Source organism: Lolium rigidum, chromosome 6, assembly GCF_022539505.1.
Source record: "Lolium rigidum isolate FL_2022 chromosome 6, APGP_CSIRO_Lrig_0.1, whole genome shotgun sequence".
Lineage (NCBI taxonomy): Eukaryota > Viridiplantae > Streptophyta > Magnoliopsida > Poales > Poaceae > Lolium > Lolium rigidum.
Window position 1 is genome coordinate 17,938,267 of NC_061513.1, and position 20,637 is coordinate 17,958,903.

The 20,637-nt window shown below is 45.0% G+C and overlaps 1 protein-coding gene across 1 annotated transcript; it reads right to left on the reverse strand.

Annotated features, from left to right (window-relative positions):
* Window positions 1–12,008: 12,008 nt before the first annotated feature.
* Window positions 12,009–19,596, reverse strand: LOC124664646 (laccase-19-like). Its single transcript, XM_047202114.1, has 2 exons — window positions 19,492–19,596; window positions 12,009–13,673 (listed from the first exon to the last, which is right to left on the reverse strand). Exons 1-2 carry the CDS (start codon window positions 19,594–19,596, stop codon window positions 12,009–12,011), a joined length of 1,770 nt encoding a protein of 589 aa, XP_047058070.1.
* Window positions 19,597–20,637: the final 1,041 nt, after the last annotated feature.

The window sequence follows — 20,637 nt, forward strand, 5'->3', positions numbered from 1 at the left end:
GATACGTCTTCCGACGTATCGATAATTTCTTATGTTTTATGCCATATTATTGATGATACCTACATGTTTTATGCACACTTTATGTCATATTCGTGCATTTTCCGGAACTAACCTATTAACAAGATGCCGAAGTGCCGGCTCTCTGTTTTCTCGCTATTTTTGGTTTCAGTAAATCCTAGTAACGAAATATTCTCGGAATTGGACGAAACGAAGACCCGGGGCCTATTTTGCCACGAACCTTCCATAAGACCGAAGAGCATACGAAGTGGGGCCACGAGGTGGCGACACCACAAGGCGGCGCGGCCAAGGGGGCCCGCGCCGCCCTGTGGTGTGGGCCCCTCGTTAGCCCCCCGACTCTGCCCTTCCGCCTACTTAAAGCCTCCGTCGCGAAACCCCTGATGCGAAAAACCACGATACGGAAAACCTTACTGAGACGCCGCCGCCGCCGATCCCATCTCGGGGGATTCGGAGATCTCCTCCGGCACCCTGCCGGAGAGGGATTCATCTCCCGGAGGACTCTACACCGCCATGGTCGCCTCCGGAGTGATGAGTGAGTAGTTCACCCCTGGACTATGGGTCCATAGCAGTAGCTAGATGGTTGTCTTCTCCTCATTGTGCTTCATTGTTGGATCTTGTGAGCTGCCTAACATGATCAAGATCATCTATCCGTAATACTCTATGTTGTGTTTGTCGGGATCCGATGGATAGAGAATACCATGTTATGTTAATTATCAAGTTATTACATATGTGTTGTTTATGATCTTGCATGCTCTCCGTTACTAGTAGAGGCTCTGGCCAAGTTTTTGCTTTTAACTCCAAGAGGGAGTATTTATGCTCGATAGTGGGTTCATGCCTGGCATTGACACACGGGACGATGTGACAGAAAGTTCTAAGGTTGTGCTGTGTCTGTTGCCACTAGGGATAAAACATTGGCGCTATGTCCGAGGATGTAGTTGTTGATTACATTACGCACCATACTTAATGCAATTGTCCGTTGCTTTGCAACTTAATACTGGAAGGGGTTCGGACGATAACCTCGAAGGTGGACTTTCTAGGCATAGATGCGAGTTGGATGGCGGTCTATGTACTTTGTCGTAATGCCCAATTAAATCTCACTATACTTATCATGCCATGTATGTGCATTGTTATGCCCTCTCTATTTGTCAATTGCCCGACTGTAATTTGTTCACCCAACATGCTTTTATCTTATGGGAGAGACACCTCTAGTGAACCGTGGACCCCGGTCCATTCTTTTAATACCGAAATACAAATGCTGCTGCAATACTTGTTTTCTGTTTTCTCGCAAACAATCATCTTCCACACAATATGGTTAATCCTTTGTTACAGCAAGCCGGTGAGATTGACAACCTCACTCTGTTTCGTTGGGGCAAAGTACTTTGGTTGTGTTGTGCGGGTTCCACGTTGGCGCCGGAATCTCCGGTGTTGCGCCGCACTACATCCCGCCGCCATCAACCTTCAACGTGCTTCTTGACTCCTACTGGTTCGATTAAACCTTGGTTTCTTACGAGGAAACTTGCCGCTGTGCGCATCACACCTTCCTCTTGGGGTTTCCAACGGACGTGTCAACTACACGCATCAAGCAAATTTCCGGCGCCGTTGCGGCGTGAGATCAAGACACGCTGCAAGGGAGTCTCCACTTCTCAATCTCTTTACTTTGTTTTTGTCTTGCTTTATTTTATTTACTACTTTGTTTGTCTGCATTATATCAAAATACAAAAAAATTAGTTACTTGTTTTACTTTACTTAATATCATGCATGTTTTTATTTCACTAGTTAAGCATAATGGAAAACAACAAAAATATGAGAGATCTTTATGAACTTTATCTTGAATTAGAACATGATGTGTTTGAAGAGAGAATTAAAAAACCCATGGAACTTTATATGCATGCTAATGGGAATGTTATTACTATGGATGCTTTGAACACCATTGTTGCTAATGCTATGGAAAATTCTAAGCTTGGGGAGGCTGGCTCTGATGAGCATGATCTTTTTAGTCCCCCAAGCATTGAGGAGAAAATTTTCTTTTATGATTACAATATGCCTCATATATATGATGATAGCCACTTTGTTGAATTTGCTCCCACTACAACTAATAAAATTGATTATGCTTACGTGGAGAGTAATAATTTTATGCATGAGACTCATGATAAGAATGCTTTATGTGACAGTTACATTGTTGAGTTTGCTCATGATGCCACTGAAAATTATTATAAGAGAGGAAAATATGGTTGTAGAAATTTTCATGTTACTAAAACACCTCCCTATGTGCTGAAATTTTTGAAGCTACACTTGTTTTATCTTCCTATGCTTGTTACTTTGCTCTTCATGAACTTGTTTATTTACAAGATTCCTATGCATAGGAAGCATTTTAGACTTAAATGTGTTTTGAATTTGCCTCTTGATGCTCTCTTTTGCTTCAAATACTATTTCTTGCGAGTGCATCATTAAAACTGCTGAGCCCATCTTAACGGCTATAAAGAAAGAACTTCTTGGGAGATAACCCATGTGTTATTTTGCTACAGTACGTTGTTTTATATTTGTGTCTTGGAATTTGTTTACTACTGTAGCAACCTCTCCTTATCTTAGTTTTATGTTTTGTTGTGCCAAGTAAAGTCTTTGATAGAAAAGTAAGTACTAGATTTGGATTACTGCGCAGTTCCAGATTTCTTTGCTGTCACAAATCTGGGTCTACCTCCCTGTAGGTAGCTCAGAAAATTAAGCCAATTTACGTGCATGATCCTCAGATATGTACGCAACTTTCATTCAATTTGGGCATTTTCATTTGAGCAAGTCTGGTGGCCTAATAAAATCCATCTTTACGGACTGTTCTGTTTTGACAGATTCTGCCTTTTATTTCGCATTGCCTCTTTTGCTATGTTGGATGAATTTCTTTGATCCATTAATGTCCAGTAGCTTTATGCAATGTCCAGAAGTGTTAAGAATGATTGTGTCACCTCTGAAAATGTTAATTTTTATTGTGCACTAACCCTCTAATGAGTTGTTTCGAGTTTGGTGTGGAGGAAGTTTTCAAGGATCAAGAGAGGAGTATGATGCAATATGATCAAGGAGAGTGAAAGCTCTAAGCTTGGGGATGCCCCGGTGGTTCACCCCTGCATATTCTAAGAAGACTCAAGCGTCTAAGCTTGGGGATGCCCAAGGCATCCCCTTCTTCATCGACAACATTATCAAGTTCCTCCCCTGACACTATATTTTTATTCCGTCACATCTTATGCACTTTGCTTGGAGCGTCGGTTTGTTTTTGTTTTTGTTTGAATAAAATGGATCCTAGCATTCACTTTATGGGAGAGAGACACGCTCCGCTGTAGCAGATGGACAAATATGTCCTTAGGCTCTACTCATAGTATTCATGGCGAATTTTCTTCTTCGTTAAATTGTTATATGGTTGGAATTGGAAAATGCTACATGTAGTAACTCTAAAATGTCTTGGATAATTTGATATTTGGCAATTGTTGTGCTCATGTTTAAGCTCTTGCATCATATACTTTGCACCCATTAATGAAGAAATACTTAGAGCTTGCTAATTTGGTTTGCATATTTGGTTTCTCTAGAGTCTAGATAACATCTAGTATTGAGTTTTGAACAACAAGGAAGACGGTATGGAGTCTTATAATGTTTACAATACGTCTTTTATGTGAGTTTTGTCTGTACCGTTCATCCTTGTGTTTGTTTCAAATAACCTTGCTAGCCTAAACCTTGTATCGAGAGGGAATACTTCTCATGCATCCAAAATACTTGAGCCAACCACTATGCCATTTGTGTCCACCATACCTACCTACTACATGGTATTTATCCGCCATTCCAAAGTAAATTGCTTGAGTGCTACCTTTAAAATTCCATCATTCACCTTTGCAATATATAGCTCATGGGACAAATAGCTTAAAAACTATTGTGGTATTGAATATGTACTTATGCACTTTATCTCTTATTAAGTTGCTTGTTGTGCGATAACCATGCTTCTGGGGACGCCATCAACTATTCTTTGTTGGATATCATGTGAGTTGCTATGCATGTCTGTCTTGTCTGAAGCAAGAGAGATCTACCACCTTCATGGTTGGAGCATGCATATTGTTAGAGAAGAACTTTGGGCCGCTAACTAAAGCCATGATTCATGGTGGAAGTTTCAGTCTTGAACATATATCCTCAATCTCATATGAGAATATTAATTGTTGCCACATGCTTATGCATTAAAGAGGAGTCCATTATCTGTTGTCCATGTTGTCCCGGTATGGATGTCTAAGTTGAGAATAATCAAAAGCGAGAAATCCAAAATGCGAGCTTTCTCCTTAGACCTTTGTACAAGCGGCATGGAGGTACCCCATTGTGACACTTGGTTAAAACATGTGCATTGCAAAGATCCGGTAGTCCAAGCTAATTAGGACAAGGTGCGGGCACTATTAGTATACTATGCATGAGACTTGCAACTTCTAAGATATAATGTACATAACTCATATGCTTTATTACTACCGTTGACAAAATTGTTTCATGTTTTCGAAATAAAAGCTCTAGCACAAATATAGCAATCGATGCTTTCCTCTTTGAAGGATCATTCTCTTTACTTTTATGTTGAGTCAGTTCACCTATCTCTCTCCACCTCAAGAAGCAAACACTTGTGTGAAGCTGTGCATTGATTCCTACATACTTGCATATTGTACTTGTTATATTACTCTATGTTGACTATTATCCATGAGATATACATGTTACAAGTTGAAAGCAACCGCTGAAACTTAATCTTCCTTTGTGTTGCTTCAATGCCTTTACTTTGATTTATTGCTTTATGAGTTAACTCTTATGCAAGACTTATTAATACTTGTCTTGAAGTACTATTCATGAAAAGTCTTTGCTTTATGATTCACTTGTTTACTCATGACATTACCATTGTTTTGATCGCTGCATCCACTACATATGTTTACAAATAGTATGATCAAGGTTATGATGGCATGTCACTTCAGAAATTATCTTTGTTATCGTTTTACTCGCTCGGGACGAGCGATAACTAAGCTTGGGGATGCTTGATACGTCTCCGACATATCGATAATTTCTTATGTTCTATGCCATATTATTGATGATACCTACATGTTTTATGCACACTTTATGTCATATTCGTGCATTTTCCGGAACTAACCTATTAACAAGATGCCGAAGTGCCGGTTCCCGTTTTCTGCTGTTTTTGGTTTCAGAAATCCTAGTAACGAATTATTCTCGGAATTGGACGAAACGAAGACCCAGGGGCCTATTTTGCCACGAACCTTCCAGAAGACCGAAGAGCATACGAAGTGGGGCCACGAGGTGGCGACACCACAAGGCGGTGCGGCCAAGGGGGGGCCCGCGCCGCCCTGTGGTGTGGACCCCTCGTTAGCCCCTCGACTCTGCCCTTCCGCCTACTTAAAGCCTCCGTCGCGAAACCCCTGATGCGAAAAACCACGATACGGAAAACCTTACTGAGACGCCGCCGCCGCCGATCCCATCTCGGGGGATTCTGGAGATCTCCTCCGGCACCCCGCCGGAGAGGGGATTCATCTCCCGGAGGACTCTACACCGCCATGGTCGCCTCCGGAGTGATGAGTGAGTAGTTCACCCCTGGACTATGGGTCCATAGCGAGTAGCTAGATGGTTGTCTTCTCCTCATTGTGCTTCATTGTTGGATCTTGTGAGCTGCCTAACATGATCAAGATCATCTATCCGTAATACTCTATGTTGTGTTTGTCGGGATCCGATGGATAGAGAATACCATGTTATGTTAATTATCAAGTTATTACATATGTGTTGTTTATGATCTTGCATGCTCTCCGTTACTAGTAGAGGCTCGGCCAAGTTTTTGCTTTTAACTCCAAGAGGGAGTATTTATGCTCGATAGTGGGTTCATGCCCGCATTGACACTCGAGACGATGACGATGAAAGTTCTAAGGTTGTGCTTGTGTCTGTTGCCACTAGGGATAAAACATTGGCGCTATGTCCGAGGATGTAGTTGTTGATTACATTACGCACCATACTTAATGCAATTGTCTCGTTGCTTTTCAACTTAATACTTGGAAGGGGTTCGGACGATAACTTGAAGGTGGACTTTTTAGGCATAGATGCGAGTTGGATGGTGGTCTATGTACTTTGTCGTAATGCCCAATTAAATCTCACTATACTTATCATGCCATGTATGTGCATTGTTATGCCCTCTCTATTTGTCAATTGCCCGACTCGTAATTTGTTCACCCAACATGCTTTTATCTTATGGGAGAGACACCTCTAGTGAGCTGTGGACCCCGGTCCATTCTTTTAATACTGAAATACAAATCTGTCTGCAATACTTGTTTTACTTGTTTTCTCTCGCAAACAATCATCTTCCACACAATACGGTTAATCCTTTGTTACAGCAAGCCGGTGAGATTGACAACCTCACTTGTTTCGTTGGGGCAAAGTACTTTGGTTGTGTTGTGCAGGTTCCACGTTGGCGCCGGAATCTCCGGTGTTGCGCCGCACTACATCCCGCCGCCATCAACCTTCAACGTGCTTCTTGACTCCTACTGGTTCGATTAAACCTTGGTTTCTTACTGAGGGAAACTTGCCGCTGTGCGCATCACACCTTCCTCTTGGGGTTCCCAACGGACGTGTCAACTACACGCATCAATACCTATGTGTGCAACATAAATAGACCCAATGTCATTATATGGACCCAAGCATGTCTCTTCGAGGTCTCATGACATTTGCGCTTTCACATAGGGGGAGTAATCCCCCGCCCCTCATTGAGCCTTCATTACAAATTGATTTGACTATATAAGGCCAAATGATCTTATTGCAAAAATCATTCCAAAATGACTTATGATTCTTGATATACACTTCGAATCATGCCCATTGTTGCTATTCACATCTTGTTTGGATTTTCTCTCCAATGGGTATGCCTAGAGAACTTTGTGTTTCCAACCCCATGTCTATGCTCATCTCATCATCATCTATCTATCTATATGTACATGTCATCATTTGAGCACTCACACACATTTACACAAAGCATAGGGGCAAAAACGAGGCAAAATTAGGAAATTCTGGGCTGGCCGGTCCCTGGCCTGGTTAGACCGGGTCCCTGACCGGATGGTCCGGTTGACCGGTCGGAAACCGGGAGTGCAGGCCGGGTCAGCCGGTCATCTGCCCGGTCGGACCGGACCCCTGACCGGTCGCGCAGCCACCTATATATTGGGGAAGGGATACCCCTTGGGGTCATCTTCCCCATTGTTCCCCAATCTTCAACCTCCATGGCCGGCGCCCTGACCATCTCCACCACACCCTAGGTCCTTCCCACCACTAGTTCCTCCCCAAACTTCACCCAACCGTAGATCGGGGTCTCCCAAGCTTCTTCACCAAGGGATTTGGTCCTTCTCGAGTTTGCTTGGAAGATCTTGGGGATTTGGCCCTCAAGCCCTCTCCACGTGTTCTTCTTGCTCACTTGGGCAACAAGGACAATGTCATCGGGTAAATTTCCCTTCTATTCCCTCTCCTTCTTGATTTCCCTCTCCCATTGCCACATGTTGAGGAAAGTTGAGAAAACTTAGGGTTAGGGTTAGGGTTTGCAAAGTCCTCATGCCTTTAGAGTGTCTCACACCACAATGCACTTCTCCACTGTATTGCTATAGTCTATATTCAAGTTTATGAGCTTTTGCATGGTTTTGTGGTAGAAAATCTGGGCACAACATCACAACTCGACAGACCCGGTCACACGCCCGGTCAGACCGGCCGCTCAACCGGCCGGCCCGGTGCATGGCCCGGTCGACCGGCCGCTCAACCGGCCGGCCCGGTGCATGGCCCGGTCAACCGGACGCAAACCGGCCAGTCCGGTCTGGTGCCCGGTTTGACCGGCCTGTGCGCCGAGCTGCCCAGTTTTCGCACAACTTCATCACTACACTTGAATATATGCTATGCTCTTTTGGCTTCTCTCTTACTGATGACATGTACGCTTACCCCACTGCTATCCTTGCTCTATTTTTCTCATTCACAGGTAGTTGGAGTGGTGAGACACGTGGCAATGCTTCCAAGAGAGGAAGGACTGATCCTCCTCGCCGTTCTAGTAGCCGCGTTCCCCCTCAAGCTCAGCCAGGTACCGGCGGCTCGCTTGGGGGTAGAACCAAGTCTGTTGCTACCAAGCACAAGGATAAGCATGTTGCCCACGAGGATGATGAGGTAGTGCCAACCATCAATGTTGGGGCTGCAAACCATCTTGAGTGGCAGGAATGGAGGACAGATGAATCCGTATCGCTTTGAGAAGCCAACTTACACTCGTACGGACAAGGCCTTCTGGACCAACACACAGGCAGCCCTCTGGGAGGGTTTCTATGATTCTCATGAGTATATGAAGCATGGTAATATTGTATCACCAAAGGCCATCAATCCTGACGAGCTTGCCTTGCATGAAGCCACAAAGTACCGTTTTGTGGTTCAAACCTTGAAGAGTCTGGGATTGTATGACCTCGTCTGCCTCAAGCCTGATGATACACAAGATGCTCCTACCTTTTGTCCCCTCCTTGTCCGCCAGTTTCACTGCACCGTCTTCTTCCATGATGATGAGGACCGCACCCTCACCTGGATGACCGGCAAGACGAAGTACTCATGCTCCTACTCTCAGTTCCGTGCAGCCATGGGTTGTGGTGATGACAGTAATCCAGGGTACAGGATTCATTCGCGGTCCAGGCTTACTAGGGGTGACATCTCTTTCTGCTATCCTGCGAACCCTTCGCCTGGACCTCCCACTATCTCTGGGATGTACTACTCCTATCCGGTACTTGCCAAGCTGTTCCGTGAGAACCTCATCGACAAGTCCGGCGACCGGAGTGAAGTCCGGAACTATCACCTCAACTTGATGTACTATTGTCATCCTGACAGGGTAAGGAAGATTGATGGCTGTGATCTTATCTATCGTGAATCGAGGAGAGCAATTATGGACCGCATGACTCCCAACTATGCCCAGTATGTTCAGCGGCTCATCAACTACATTGTTCCCGCTCCTCGGAACACTATTGGTGAAAGTGTCATCATGGAACCATTCAGGTTCCCCATTAAGGAGGCCACTCGTCCAGACATTCCCTCCATGATGCCCACCACTGAGCGCCGTTCCAAGACACACCGTGATCATGATGCTAGCTCCAGTCACTCTCGGCGCTCCCAGCATGGGGCCGCTCAATTCTTCACATGCATGTTCCAAATGTGCAAGAACAACAATGATGTTGCACATCAGACCCTTTCTATGACCCAGGAGACACGGAGGCGCCAGAATGAATTCATGGCCTCAAGGAACCACCCTGTTCCTCCTCCTGGAGATGAGCTGGAGCCTGTGGTAGCTCCTCAGTGGGAGATGCCTCTTCTTACCGATGAGATGCTCCAGAACTTCGACTTCTCCGTGTACGCTCATGGTGCTCTTCCTACTAGGACTGCTCGTGCTCCCACTCCTCCTGCTGATGATGCTGATGATGATGCGGGTGATGATGATGCGGATGATGATGATGCACGCGAGAGCTCCTCCTCGCATGGGTTTGGTCACTACTGATGGGTGCGATAGCATCTCTCCTCTTTTCTTCGCCTTTTTGGTGTTCCGATGCCAAAGGGGGAGAAGAGAGTAGAGTCTAGGACCACGGGGTTCTTTGAGTGCCACAAGCCATAGGGGTTGCCTTATTTTGATTTTATATGGCTTGTGCTTGTTTACTTTGAGTTTTTCAAGAACCATTTGCTATTTCCAATAATTCATGTATGGATGTGTATGGACGACTATTATGTGTGCTACTCTATGTTAGGATGATTATGTGTGCTATGCTTATATATCTTGATATGCACATCTCCATACCATGCTTGTTTCCTAAAGATATTGGGGGAGCTTCTCATGTTTCACAAATGGTGCACTTTGCATTCAAACGCAAATTCTCCAAGTGCACACATTATGGGGGAGCTTTCGTAATATCTTATATGGAATCAAGGTTTAGAGCTTATCATAATATCTATTTGTGACTCTAGCTCGGTTTGTCATCGTATACCAAAAAGGGGGAGATTGTAAGGGTATTTCACCCTTATCCATTATTTTGGTAACGATGACACCGTGCTAAAGTATTTGGCCTAATGTGTTTATAAGGATAATCTCAGGTATTAGGCAATGAGGCGTAAATGGTGTATCAAAGGAACAAGAAGGCTAAAGGAGACCCCCATTTCAACAACAATCAAAAAGGGGTTACGGGAGAAATCCGGTCACCAGCCCGGTCCAACCGGGCCAGCAACCGCCGGTCCGGCGTGCTTGGCCGGTCAATCGGCCGGAAACCGGGCTCCAAAAGAGAAGCCAGCAGATCCGGTTTGCGCCCGGTCAACCGGGCTCCTGACCGGCGGGTCCGGCGCTCCGTCCGGTCGACCGGTCGGAAACCGGGTAGCAACCGGCCACCAACCGGAGAAGCGCCAGGACGACGCAAAGGAACCCCGGTCACTGATCCGGTCCAACCGGCCCCACGACCGGGATGTCCGGTCTGTGGCCCGGTCTGACCGGCCTCACGACCGGGCTGTCCGGTCTGTGGTCCGGTCAACCGGGTTTATCGAGGAAGAATGCTGAGGTGGCAAGTGGCAACGGCCAGATTTTGAAGGACACTATAAATACCCCTTCTTCTACCTTGGAAGGGTTAGGCAACATACTACAAGCTGTTCTTGAGCTCTCTCTCTCTCACTCCATTGCTAGAAACACCAAAAGCCTCAGATCTCCCTCCTCCTCCACCCAAACTCAAATCCCTCCGGGAATCATTAGAGGAGGACCCGATCTACCGTTCTACCAAGCCAAATCTCATTCCCCCTTGTATTCATTGAGAAGCTTGCTTCCTAGGGTTCCTTGGAAACCCTAGGTGGGCAAGAGGAGTCCGGAAGCATCCGGGGCTGTGGATTTGCTCCGGGCAAGATTGTGAAGGTTTGGAGGCTACCTCAAAGTCTACCACAAGTGAGTGAGCTATTCCTTCGTGGGATAGACTCCGGAGAATAGGGTGAGCCTTCGTGGCGCGGGGAATCCTTCGTGGGACCTCCACTCCTCCAAACGTGACGTACCTTGTTGCAAAGCAAGGGAACACGGGAATACATCCTCGTCTCCGCGTGCTATCGGTTATCTCTAACCCAACTCCTTACTTGTGATTTAACTGCCTGAGAGAGCCTTCGTGCTCGAGTTAGTTGTATCCTCATATAGGTTGCTTCACCTAGTTTGCATTAGGCTCACCTTTATATTCCGCAAAACCTAATATTGCAAAGAAAGAATTAAAATCTGTAGAAACCTATTCACCCCCCCTCTAGGTTTACCATCTCTATACTTTCACAGGGAGAAGCCTCTCATGGGATTACATAAACCATACCAACGGCCACTGAGCTGCCAACATTCCAAAACTGTCGCTGGACCTCGAGAAAATGATGAGGAGACCACCGTCGTTGGACGTGAGGTTTCACTCTTTAACATAGGTCTTCAACGTCAGTGACACATGGCTGTACTGTACAATACTTCATAAAAGTTCCTAAAATTGGCCAAATACCCATGTGTAGAACATGTAGAAAAAAATTATTAGTCCATCCATTGCCATTTCCTTGTTCAATTGCACGACCTCAAAGACGGAATTGACGGTCATGATGACCCCTAGCTAGACACCCACATTCGATTAGAATAGAATATTCGCCATTTTTGTTATGTAGCTGACAAGAGCAAAATCATAGTTGTCGCGTGAGAGCAGAACAAGAGTAGCAAAACCAATTTCTCATAAAATTCCCACTTTTATTACTCCGTATAACAATGAATCCTAGTGGATACAGTGGAAGATAAAATAAACATGGTATATCCTTTTGCAATAACAATCATTCGCCAATACAATCATGAAAATCCATGTATTACATATTTATCTGTTCTTATTTTTACTAGTAGTTATAAAAATCATGGACCCATGTACCGTACGGGCCTGTACATGGTATACATGTACAGGAGTTAATTAGCTTTATGGTTGAGTGAAGCCATTGGCGCCACATGTCTTGAATTCTGGCGGCGGCGGGGGCAGGCTGGTCTCCGGCGTGGGGCCATTCTCGACGATGAACGCTGTGGCCATGCCCATGATGATGTGGAACTCGTAGTGGCAGTGCAAGTACCACATCCCAGGGTTGTCGGTTACGAAGCGCACGGCAGCCCATCCGGTCCTAGGCACCTCCACTGTATTCCTTAGCTGCGGGTTATGGTAGTTGAACTTCTCGGGGTCCGTCTTGGGATTGTAGTTGCCGAGCCCCATGGCGAGGACGAAGAAGTCGTAGCCATGGAGGTGCATCGGGTTGGAGTCGCTCTGCAACAGCGCGGTGCTCTGGAAGATGATCTCCACGGATGTGTTGTACCGGAACCTCCGGAGCTTGGTGGCCTTGATGGTCGGCTCCAGCGCCTCCTCCAGCGGTCCCAACGGTATCAAGTCGCGGTCGGTGTAGTTATACAGGCGCGGCGGGCGATCGGGGAGGTCCTCCGTGTAGAGGCCACTCGTCCGGCCCTCGTAGTACCTCTCTAGGAGGGACGCGTTGGTTGGGTGGCGGAAGGAGACGTTGTTCATGGTGGCTACCACGATGCTCTCGGGACTCCTCCGGCGCTTGCAGGACGTCGCGTTCCCCCGGCAGATGGAGCCAAGGCCGAGCGTGAAGAAGAGGCGCTCGTCGACATGCATGGGGACGCGATTCCGGTCAGGGTGGGCGAGGCCGGTGAGGTTGTTGTGGAAGTAGAAGGACGGCATGGTGTTGTGCTGGTCGGGCATGAGCGGCGCCGCCACAGGCAAGCCGTTGTTGTTCTTGTCTGATCCGGCGTAGCGGACGAGGCCACGGGAGACGTACGACGGGATCTGTGTGTCAGGCTCAGGTGGCTGGTTTGCGAGTGCCACCATGTGGTAGTGTGCCGGCGGTGCATCAGCAGCCATGAGCACGTCGATGGCCTCACCTGGCGCGACAGTCACCATGTCCGTCTTGTACGGCGTCAGGTAGTTCCCGTCAGCGCCGACCACCGTGAACGTGTGCCCAGCCACTTTGAAGTAGTATTCAGAGAAAAGCGCCGTGTTCAAGATGCGCAGCAGGTAGGTCTTCCCGCGCACCACGTCGAGAACGAAGCTCTCTTCCGGCTTCCCTGAGCAGTTGCCGAGGTCGCCGAGCATGCCATTGATGGTCGCCGACACCGGGTTGTCATCGAAGTTGCCGCTGTTCATCCTCCTGTCGAGCTCGATGAGGTCGAGCTGCCACCACTCGCCGATGATGATGGGCACGTCCTTGGTGGGGGTCGGGAAAGGGTACCTCCCTCCCTTGGGCCGGATGATGAAGGCTCCAGCAACTGTAGCTCGGAGGCAGGTGACGTGGGCGTGCCACCACAGCGTGCCGACCTGGCCGGTGACGTTGAAGCGGTAGACGCGGTTGCCGCCGGGAGGGATGGGGCACTCGGTCACGAAGCCGGCGCCGTCGGACCAGCAGCTCCTCATCTGCCGGACTCCGTGCCAGTGGATGGTGAGGCCGTGGGGGAGATGGTTCACGACGTCGACAACCACCGTGTCGCCATCGGTGATGTCGATCGTGGGGCCTGGGAGCTGCCCGTTCACCACGTAGATCTTGGTCGTGTTGCACAGGTGTGTCTGGTTCATCTCGTGCACCTGCTCATCATCATTAGTTAATTCATTGGTCAAAAACAGGTCAAGAGGATATCCAAACAAGTCCTATAAGTTCTAGACCACGCACTTGAATTTTATTTTGAACGGGACACACTAGATATATACTCCACCCTTTCACAATAATCTACTCTAAAGCAATCTTGCTCTGTTTATAGAAAGCCATTAATTTTAATATGTAGCTTGATTTTATTATTTACATATATCTATGTAATACTTTCTCTAATCTATAATATTTGTCGCTGAATAACATGTATATATCTACACATATTTTAGTGTGTCTATTCATGTCTTAATTAAGAAAGAAGTTTTAAGGATCGGAGGGGAGAGTACTAGCTATCGAATAACTTGCTACACCCTCCGTCCATAAATAGATGCCAAAGATTTATTCAAATTCGGATGTATCTAGACACTAAATCGTGACTACATATATTCAAATTTAGAGAAACTTTTGGCATCTATTTATGGACAGAGGTAGTAGTTTGTTTTAAAATTTGAACAACATAGTCAACAATTGAGAACAAGCAAGTGCGTGTGCACTTGCCCTATGCCACAGCACTCCACGATAGCCACCTCGCGTTCACGGGTTGGGTGATCGCCATGCTTCTGTGATTTCTATTGGTCCAGGTGTTGAGCAATAATAATATACAGAGAGATGGAGCCTGCCCAGTTAACACCGCCCCCATGTAGCACCTCTCCTCTCACGCAACCTCTCTCTTCAGTCCACGCCACCATCCTCTCGCCCGGCTCCACCTCCCGAGGGCACGCCGCCGCCGCCGATCCATCACCTCCTGGCGCAGCGGTTACCTCGTCGTCTCTCCTCATGTGGCTCCTCTTCCTATCTCCTCTAACTACTCCATCGATCCTCACCTCTGCACCCTCTATCCAGGCTTCACGAGAGCTTTCTTGCCCCCATCCAACTAGGTTGTAGCGACCGAGAAAGACGGTGAGGGGTCGAGGCCATTGGTGCTGGACCTCCTGGAGGCGTCACCGACGGGCCAGAGGCCTCTGGCTGATGGGGAGGAGAATACCTCCGCCGGGGTGGGGGCAAACCCTAGCGCGGTAGGTAATCATCTCCTCATCTTATTCATGTTTTTTATTTACTTCCTAATGGCCATGAATTTTTTTTTTAGTTTGGCTGAGTTTGTGGTTCCCCCCACCTGTTTGATCCAAAATTAATTGACTACCCTAATTTCTATTCTTTATGTTCTTTTCAAATTTACTCATGTGGTAGAGCAACTTAATTTGGGAGAAGATTCCGTGAATAGATTTAATGAAGCAACAATGTCTTAATTACTCTCCTTCTTGGTAACTTTTTCACAGATCCATGTGCTGAAGCGTTTGTGGTGGTGAGATTAATTATGCGCTTTGATTATCAACAATAAATGTTATTAAACTTCATGTGCAGCAATATTGATCAGAGCAGGTATGTGTGCATCGTTTTTCTTGTATTACTTGCAGTTATAAATATTCGGCAAGTGCTCGGCTCAGCTACTTATGTGCTCAATATATTACTCTCCTTTTTGTAGAAACACAAAGCTGTTTGTTCCAATGTTATATTTATTAGAAGTAATAGCGGCAGCGGAATGCCTTTTTTCTACCACTGATTGGTGACATGACTCACTGTTCTGATAGACCAAGGTAACCTGTCACACATAATCGATTCATATAATTAAAACACAGATAACTATTCTGCTGCTCTCCATTTTTTTCTTGTGTCCATATTGTAGTATACTAGCATGTTCATTTGGAACTGCATGATACACATGAGTTTGCTCATATCACCTTTTTATTCTTCTCTCCTCAAACTTCTTCAGTGTTGTGGTTTATGTTGCTCTGAATGTTGCTTTACCATATGATTTAAGATAATATCGCTCATCCCTAGAGCCTTTACATGTGATAGGTGGTTTATGAGATTGCAATCAATCTGATATACACTTGCGTTTGAACATGACCTTTTCATGAATGAAACTGTTATCGGTAATCTGAGGAAGCTAACTAAGTACTAAGGTAAGCTTTAGTGCTTCTTTTCCAGAGATTTTTCATATTAGGTTCAGGCCATGCCTCACATATTTAATTTGTATTTCGTTTAACGATATCTCATTCTTTATAGCAGTGCAAGCATAGTGTATTAGTTCTATTTTAATCGCCTGATTGCATTTAGATAAAGTCTAATCCTGGAGAGTAAGCTGGTTGTATTGGGCTATTGGAACTATTTGGCTACACTGATTAATCTCATGTTGTGCATTTTCTGTAGTGTTAGTGTAGCTCTCCTCATGTAACCTGTTGTGGTGTTTTTTCTTCTTCAGCTCTACCTGTTTATGAGATACCCTTTCTAGCTCACTTTCTTCCTGATAAAGGTTCCTGTGAGGCCCTTTGGGTGCTAGCATAATGGCATGGGTTATCTATCAGATTGTAGGGTCATCTGCTATTAAGAGGTTAAATGGAACTAGGATGCAGTACTTGGAATCTTGGATACACTCTAGAAGGTAAAAAAGTAAAATCCTTGGTCCATGTATTTTCTTTATGATTACTTGCAACAATGAGATGTGTAGTCTTAAGTTGTTTCCACTGGGTTCAGATAAAAAAGAATGCCCCGTGTTAATTAGAAAATAGGGAAGACGTGGGAGATCAAGGAGGAAGGCTACTGTTGTGGAGGCTCGGCCTGCCATGGCCAAAGTGTGCCCCTCTTCCCACCCAGTTGTTTATGATTCAGGTACATCTGATTTTACCGTCTAATTATTTTGGTTTAGGTGTAATTTGGAGGAAGAAGACGAAGTTCAATGTTCCAGGTTCCATGTGAATACTTGAATACCAAACATAAGCTGATATTGGGTTGTAATTTCCAGGTCTATTCTTGCTGATATTCACTCCTGCTTTTCTTTGATGATTTGTTTATGCTTCATTTCCTCTGTTGGAAACGCAATGCGACGCCTCGCTGGTTAATGGTGATTGGTGAATGCAGTCCTAGCATAGTACACATGATTTTATTGTCATTAGCATTGTTTTGCTCGCATTCAAGAGTTTCCAGCCTTTAGGTATATATATATGTATGGCTATACAGTTGTTCGAGTATTCTTTAATTGAATAGTGTGCTGCCTCTTTTGCAGTTTACTTACCGGTTATCCTTCGGTAAATTTTGCGCTCAATACAAACACAGAAACCTTTATCCTCACTGCTACCAACCCTCGGTGAGATGTTCTTTTCATCTAATATTTCTATATGGTTATGAGTATGTTAATACGTTCTTCCGCAGTTCCTCTTCCTCTATAGTCTGTTGTTGCCCCTGATGCACTCTGCTCCTACAGAACTGGAGATTAGTCTCCGGTTTCCCCCTGTGCCGAATCTTGGTCCTGCCGTTTTGAAGCTACTTGTCCACCAGATCCTTCACGGGGTGTGGCCTTAAGTAAGGTCTGTGCTGCAGGAAGTCTGGTGGGTGGTAGGTAGGAGCACGCGGTGAGGACATGCTAGCAGCTCTTTCTGTATGTCTCTCTCTCTGTGGATTCGTACATATGGTGCTGATCTTGTTTCCATGGCAGTGATGACATATATTTATTTTATCATTTCATCCTTACAATTTCTTTTTTTACAATTTTGCATCCATAGCATACATGATCCCCTCTCCTCCGCCGGCAATAAACTTCACATGTCACATCTACTTTGCTAGCATACATCTCTCCTCTTTTACTGTCTATTCTTCTATGATGATGTTAGTGAATGAAGTTCTTGATTTTGCAAATATTTGATTTCAATGATGGCATTAGATTGGCTCCTTACTGAATGAGAAAGTGTTCCTTTATTCTGTTGTTACACATCTAATAGCTCCTTACTGTATTGAAAAGAGGTAGATTGCAACTTCTCATGTCCAAGATGAAAGTTGAAGTTGTTGTGGAGATTGATAAATTATTGAGTATTCTAGATTTTTAAATTATCCGAGAATCTTTCGTAACCTGAATACGTGTTAGAACAAAGTTCTGTACTTCAGAGTAGGAGAAACACATCAATTTATCAACACCAGCTGAATACGTTTTAGTTAGTTGGTTCTTTCTTTTATTTTGCTTCATGTTTGTTCTGGTCTACGGAGTAGCTTCCAAATTGTTAGCCTTTGTTGATTGCCAGTTTGTGTTTTTGCCAGGTCGGATGTTTACCAAGGATTCTTTCCATGGGCATTTGACCAGGTAATTTTTTGCTACTACAAAAAGTATATGAAATAATCATAGAACTGAAGGAATATGAGACAGTGTGTGTCCCTACTCTTTTGCACTCACATACAGTTTCTTACGCCCCTGCAGTAGTTAAATATTTGCACCAATGCTTCCTTCGAATTTTAAGAGATATATCATGTTTAGATCATACCAAGGGGTTGGTTTGTTGCTCATTTTCCATACCTTAGGTGTGTATTTCCTTTCCTATCAGTTCTCAGTGTTACAAACTGACGCATAGTAGTATTGTTAGTAAATACTCTCCCTTAGTACAAGTAATCGTGTCTGTTAAATTTGCGGCACCAAGAAAAGTACTTAAATACAAAGTGTCAGGATTAAATTTGTTTCCCGTGAACCTCTTGATCTTTTCTATTTTGCAGGGCTGTTAATTGTGTTGGACCACATGAGAATTTCCGATGTGGATACAATTCCTTAATTTAATGGCATGTGGTAAGTGGATATATTTAGAAATGAGCTTGCCATGGACCAGCTATCCCACAACAGGTTGTGCACTGTAAGTTGTTGCTGGTGTTCGGTGAGCCAGGGTCTTTCTGCCTTGTCAATAGGGTTTGTTCAGTTATATTTGAGTGCTCACACTTCTTGGTGGTGACTTCATATATGAGCCTACAACTATATGTGCGGACTTGAAAATGATCTGGGATGCAAGTCTATGTCACCAGGTGGTTCTTTTAAACCATTTGTAAGGGCCCTCCCAGGCCCTCCAAGTTCCCATTAGAAGTGCGAGAAGACAACGACAAATCCGTGAATCATCTCAAAGGTCTCCATTGATATGGCTATGGTAAGAAAGGTTCTAAGATATGGCGAGCAGAAGCAAATTTACACCGTTGAAGTGTGTCGTGTGCCTAGCTCAGGTTTTGCAATACACTTGAGAAAACGAGGAGGCTGATTCTCTATTTTTTTGTTTTGTTTTTCCATTGTCGCTTAGGAATTAGTACAGAGGGGAACCATATTTACCTATCAGAAAACAATTTTTTGATGCTACCTCTTCGTTTTGCATCCTGTTGTAAGTTTGATCATAAGCTGGGTTACATCAATGCATTATCCTGTCATAAAGTGTATAAGCTAATCTGATACAGACAAGATTTTGCATTGCAGCGGAAATCTTGTGACTCTGAACAAAAGAAGCATACTCAGTTACACTATTACACTAAACAGCATTATGTGTTACAGGTTAACTTTGCGTCCAAACTTACCTACCTATATCTTGTGCGGTGATTTTTACAGCTGCCTTCTTATTTGTCTTGCTCTGTTGTGTTGTTTGGCTGCTGAATGCCTGAGTATTTAGTACAGTTTTACTAGGAGACCATTAGGCACTGTATTTTCCTGCGCATGACCATCATAGTGCCTCTGCCTCTTGCCCGTCAAGATGAACTTAATGCAGCTGCTAGGGGCTCCTAGGGGTTGTGATTAGCGTGCACATGACCGGTGAGGAGGCGCCCCAAGGGGCGCCCCAACCACTAGTATTTTTAAACGGAGGGGGGAGTAGACTTGAAAGCAATAACACGTCAGAAAATCATATGAAACATAACCAGACATTGAATTCACGACATGTATAAAATTAAAAAGGATGTTGTACACACCACAAAGGTGTGCTCCACGACTGCCGCCTCAGTGCCGATCGCCCCTGCCAGAGCGGCAAGAGCCATGGCGCAGAGGATGGTCGCGGCCATGGAGAGGTTCACCATGCTTGATTGCTCTGCAAACTTAGTGATATGATTGCTACTGGCCGGAAGGATGGTTTTGCTAAGCCTGAGTAACGTCTATTTATACACCACCCCAACGGACATGGCATCCGAAGATGACGGCCGTCTGCAATGGTTGACCGGACCGGGCCAATCAAATCCAGAAACCAACGCCGGCGATCTATCGATCACGCAAGCCCATGCATGCATGCAATGCAACCTAGTGGTGCATGGTCAGCCTAGTTAAGTGAGGCTTCATGGGAACGTGAATTGGAGATTAGCATCGTTACTTACTAGTTTAATTAATCCTGAAAAGAATGACAAGTCAATCGCGGTTAAGACTTTCGACGAGGAGACTTCCTTGCCGCTGAACTAACGACATCAGAAGTGGGCATCACCGCGCCAGAATTGGTCGAGCCGTAGCCATTTGCCAGCAAAGACTTAGGTTATTGGTGGTTTTCTTATTGAAAACCCTTGTGCGCTACCAACCCAGTCATTGGTCAGAGTCTAATTAACTCCAACAGAGGATGTTTCACGCTGTGCATGGAAGACGCATCTGATTCCCCGGATACGTCCAATTGGTAGGTAGATCTTCTTGTTATACTTCAGCAGCCTTGACTTATATGTTGCGGCATATGATCCAAACGATCACCACAGTGTACTTTGACCTATTTTCTTAGAAGCGACCATGTATGCAGTAGAATCTTTGTCAAATGTGTTCGAGTTCAGATTGGTAATATATATATGGCCTGATTTTCTATATGAGAAGTATTTGGTTGAACCTAAATTCAACCTCCGAGAAGAAATATTTTGTTGAACCAGTTGTTGTGGTTTTGTAATATTTGTTCATAATAAATTATGTATCGAGATGGTTTATGCGTATGATAATTATTATGCATCGAAACAAATACTTTGCACATAGAAATAGTCCAAGTTTGAACTTTTCTATGTTGAGATAAATCATTTTTTCTCACGTCCGATGATACGTCCCAGAATACAGACAATAATTTGTGTGAATATACTTTTTTTTAAACCAGGTTACAC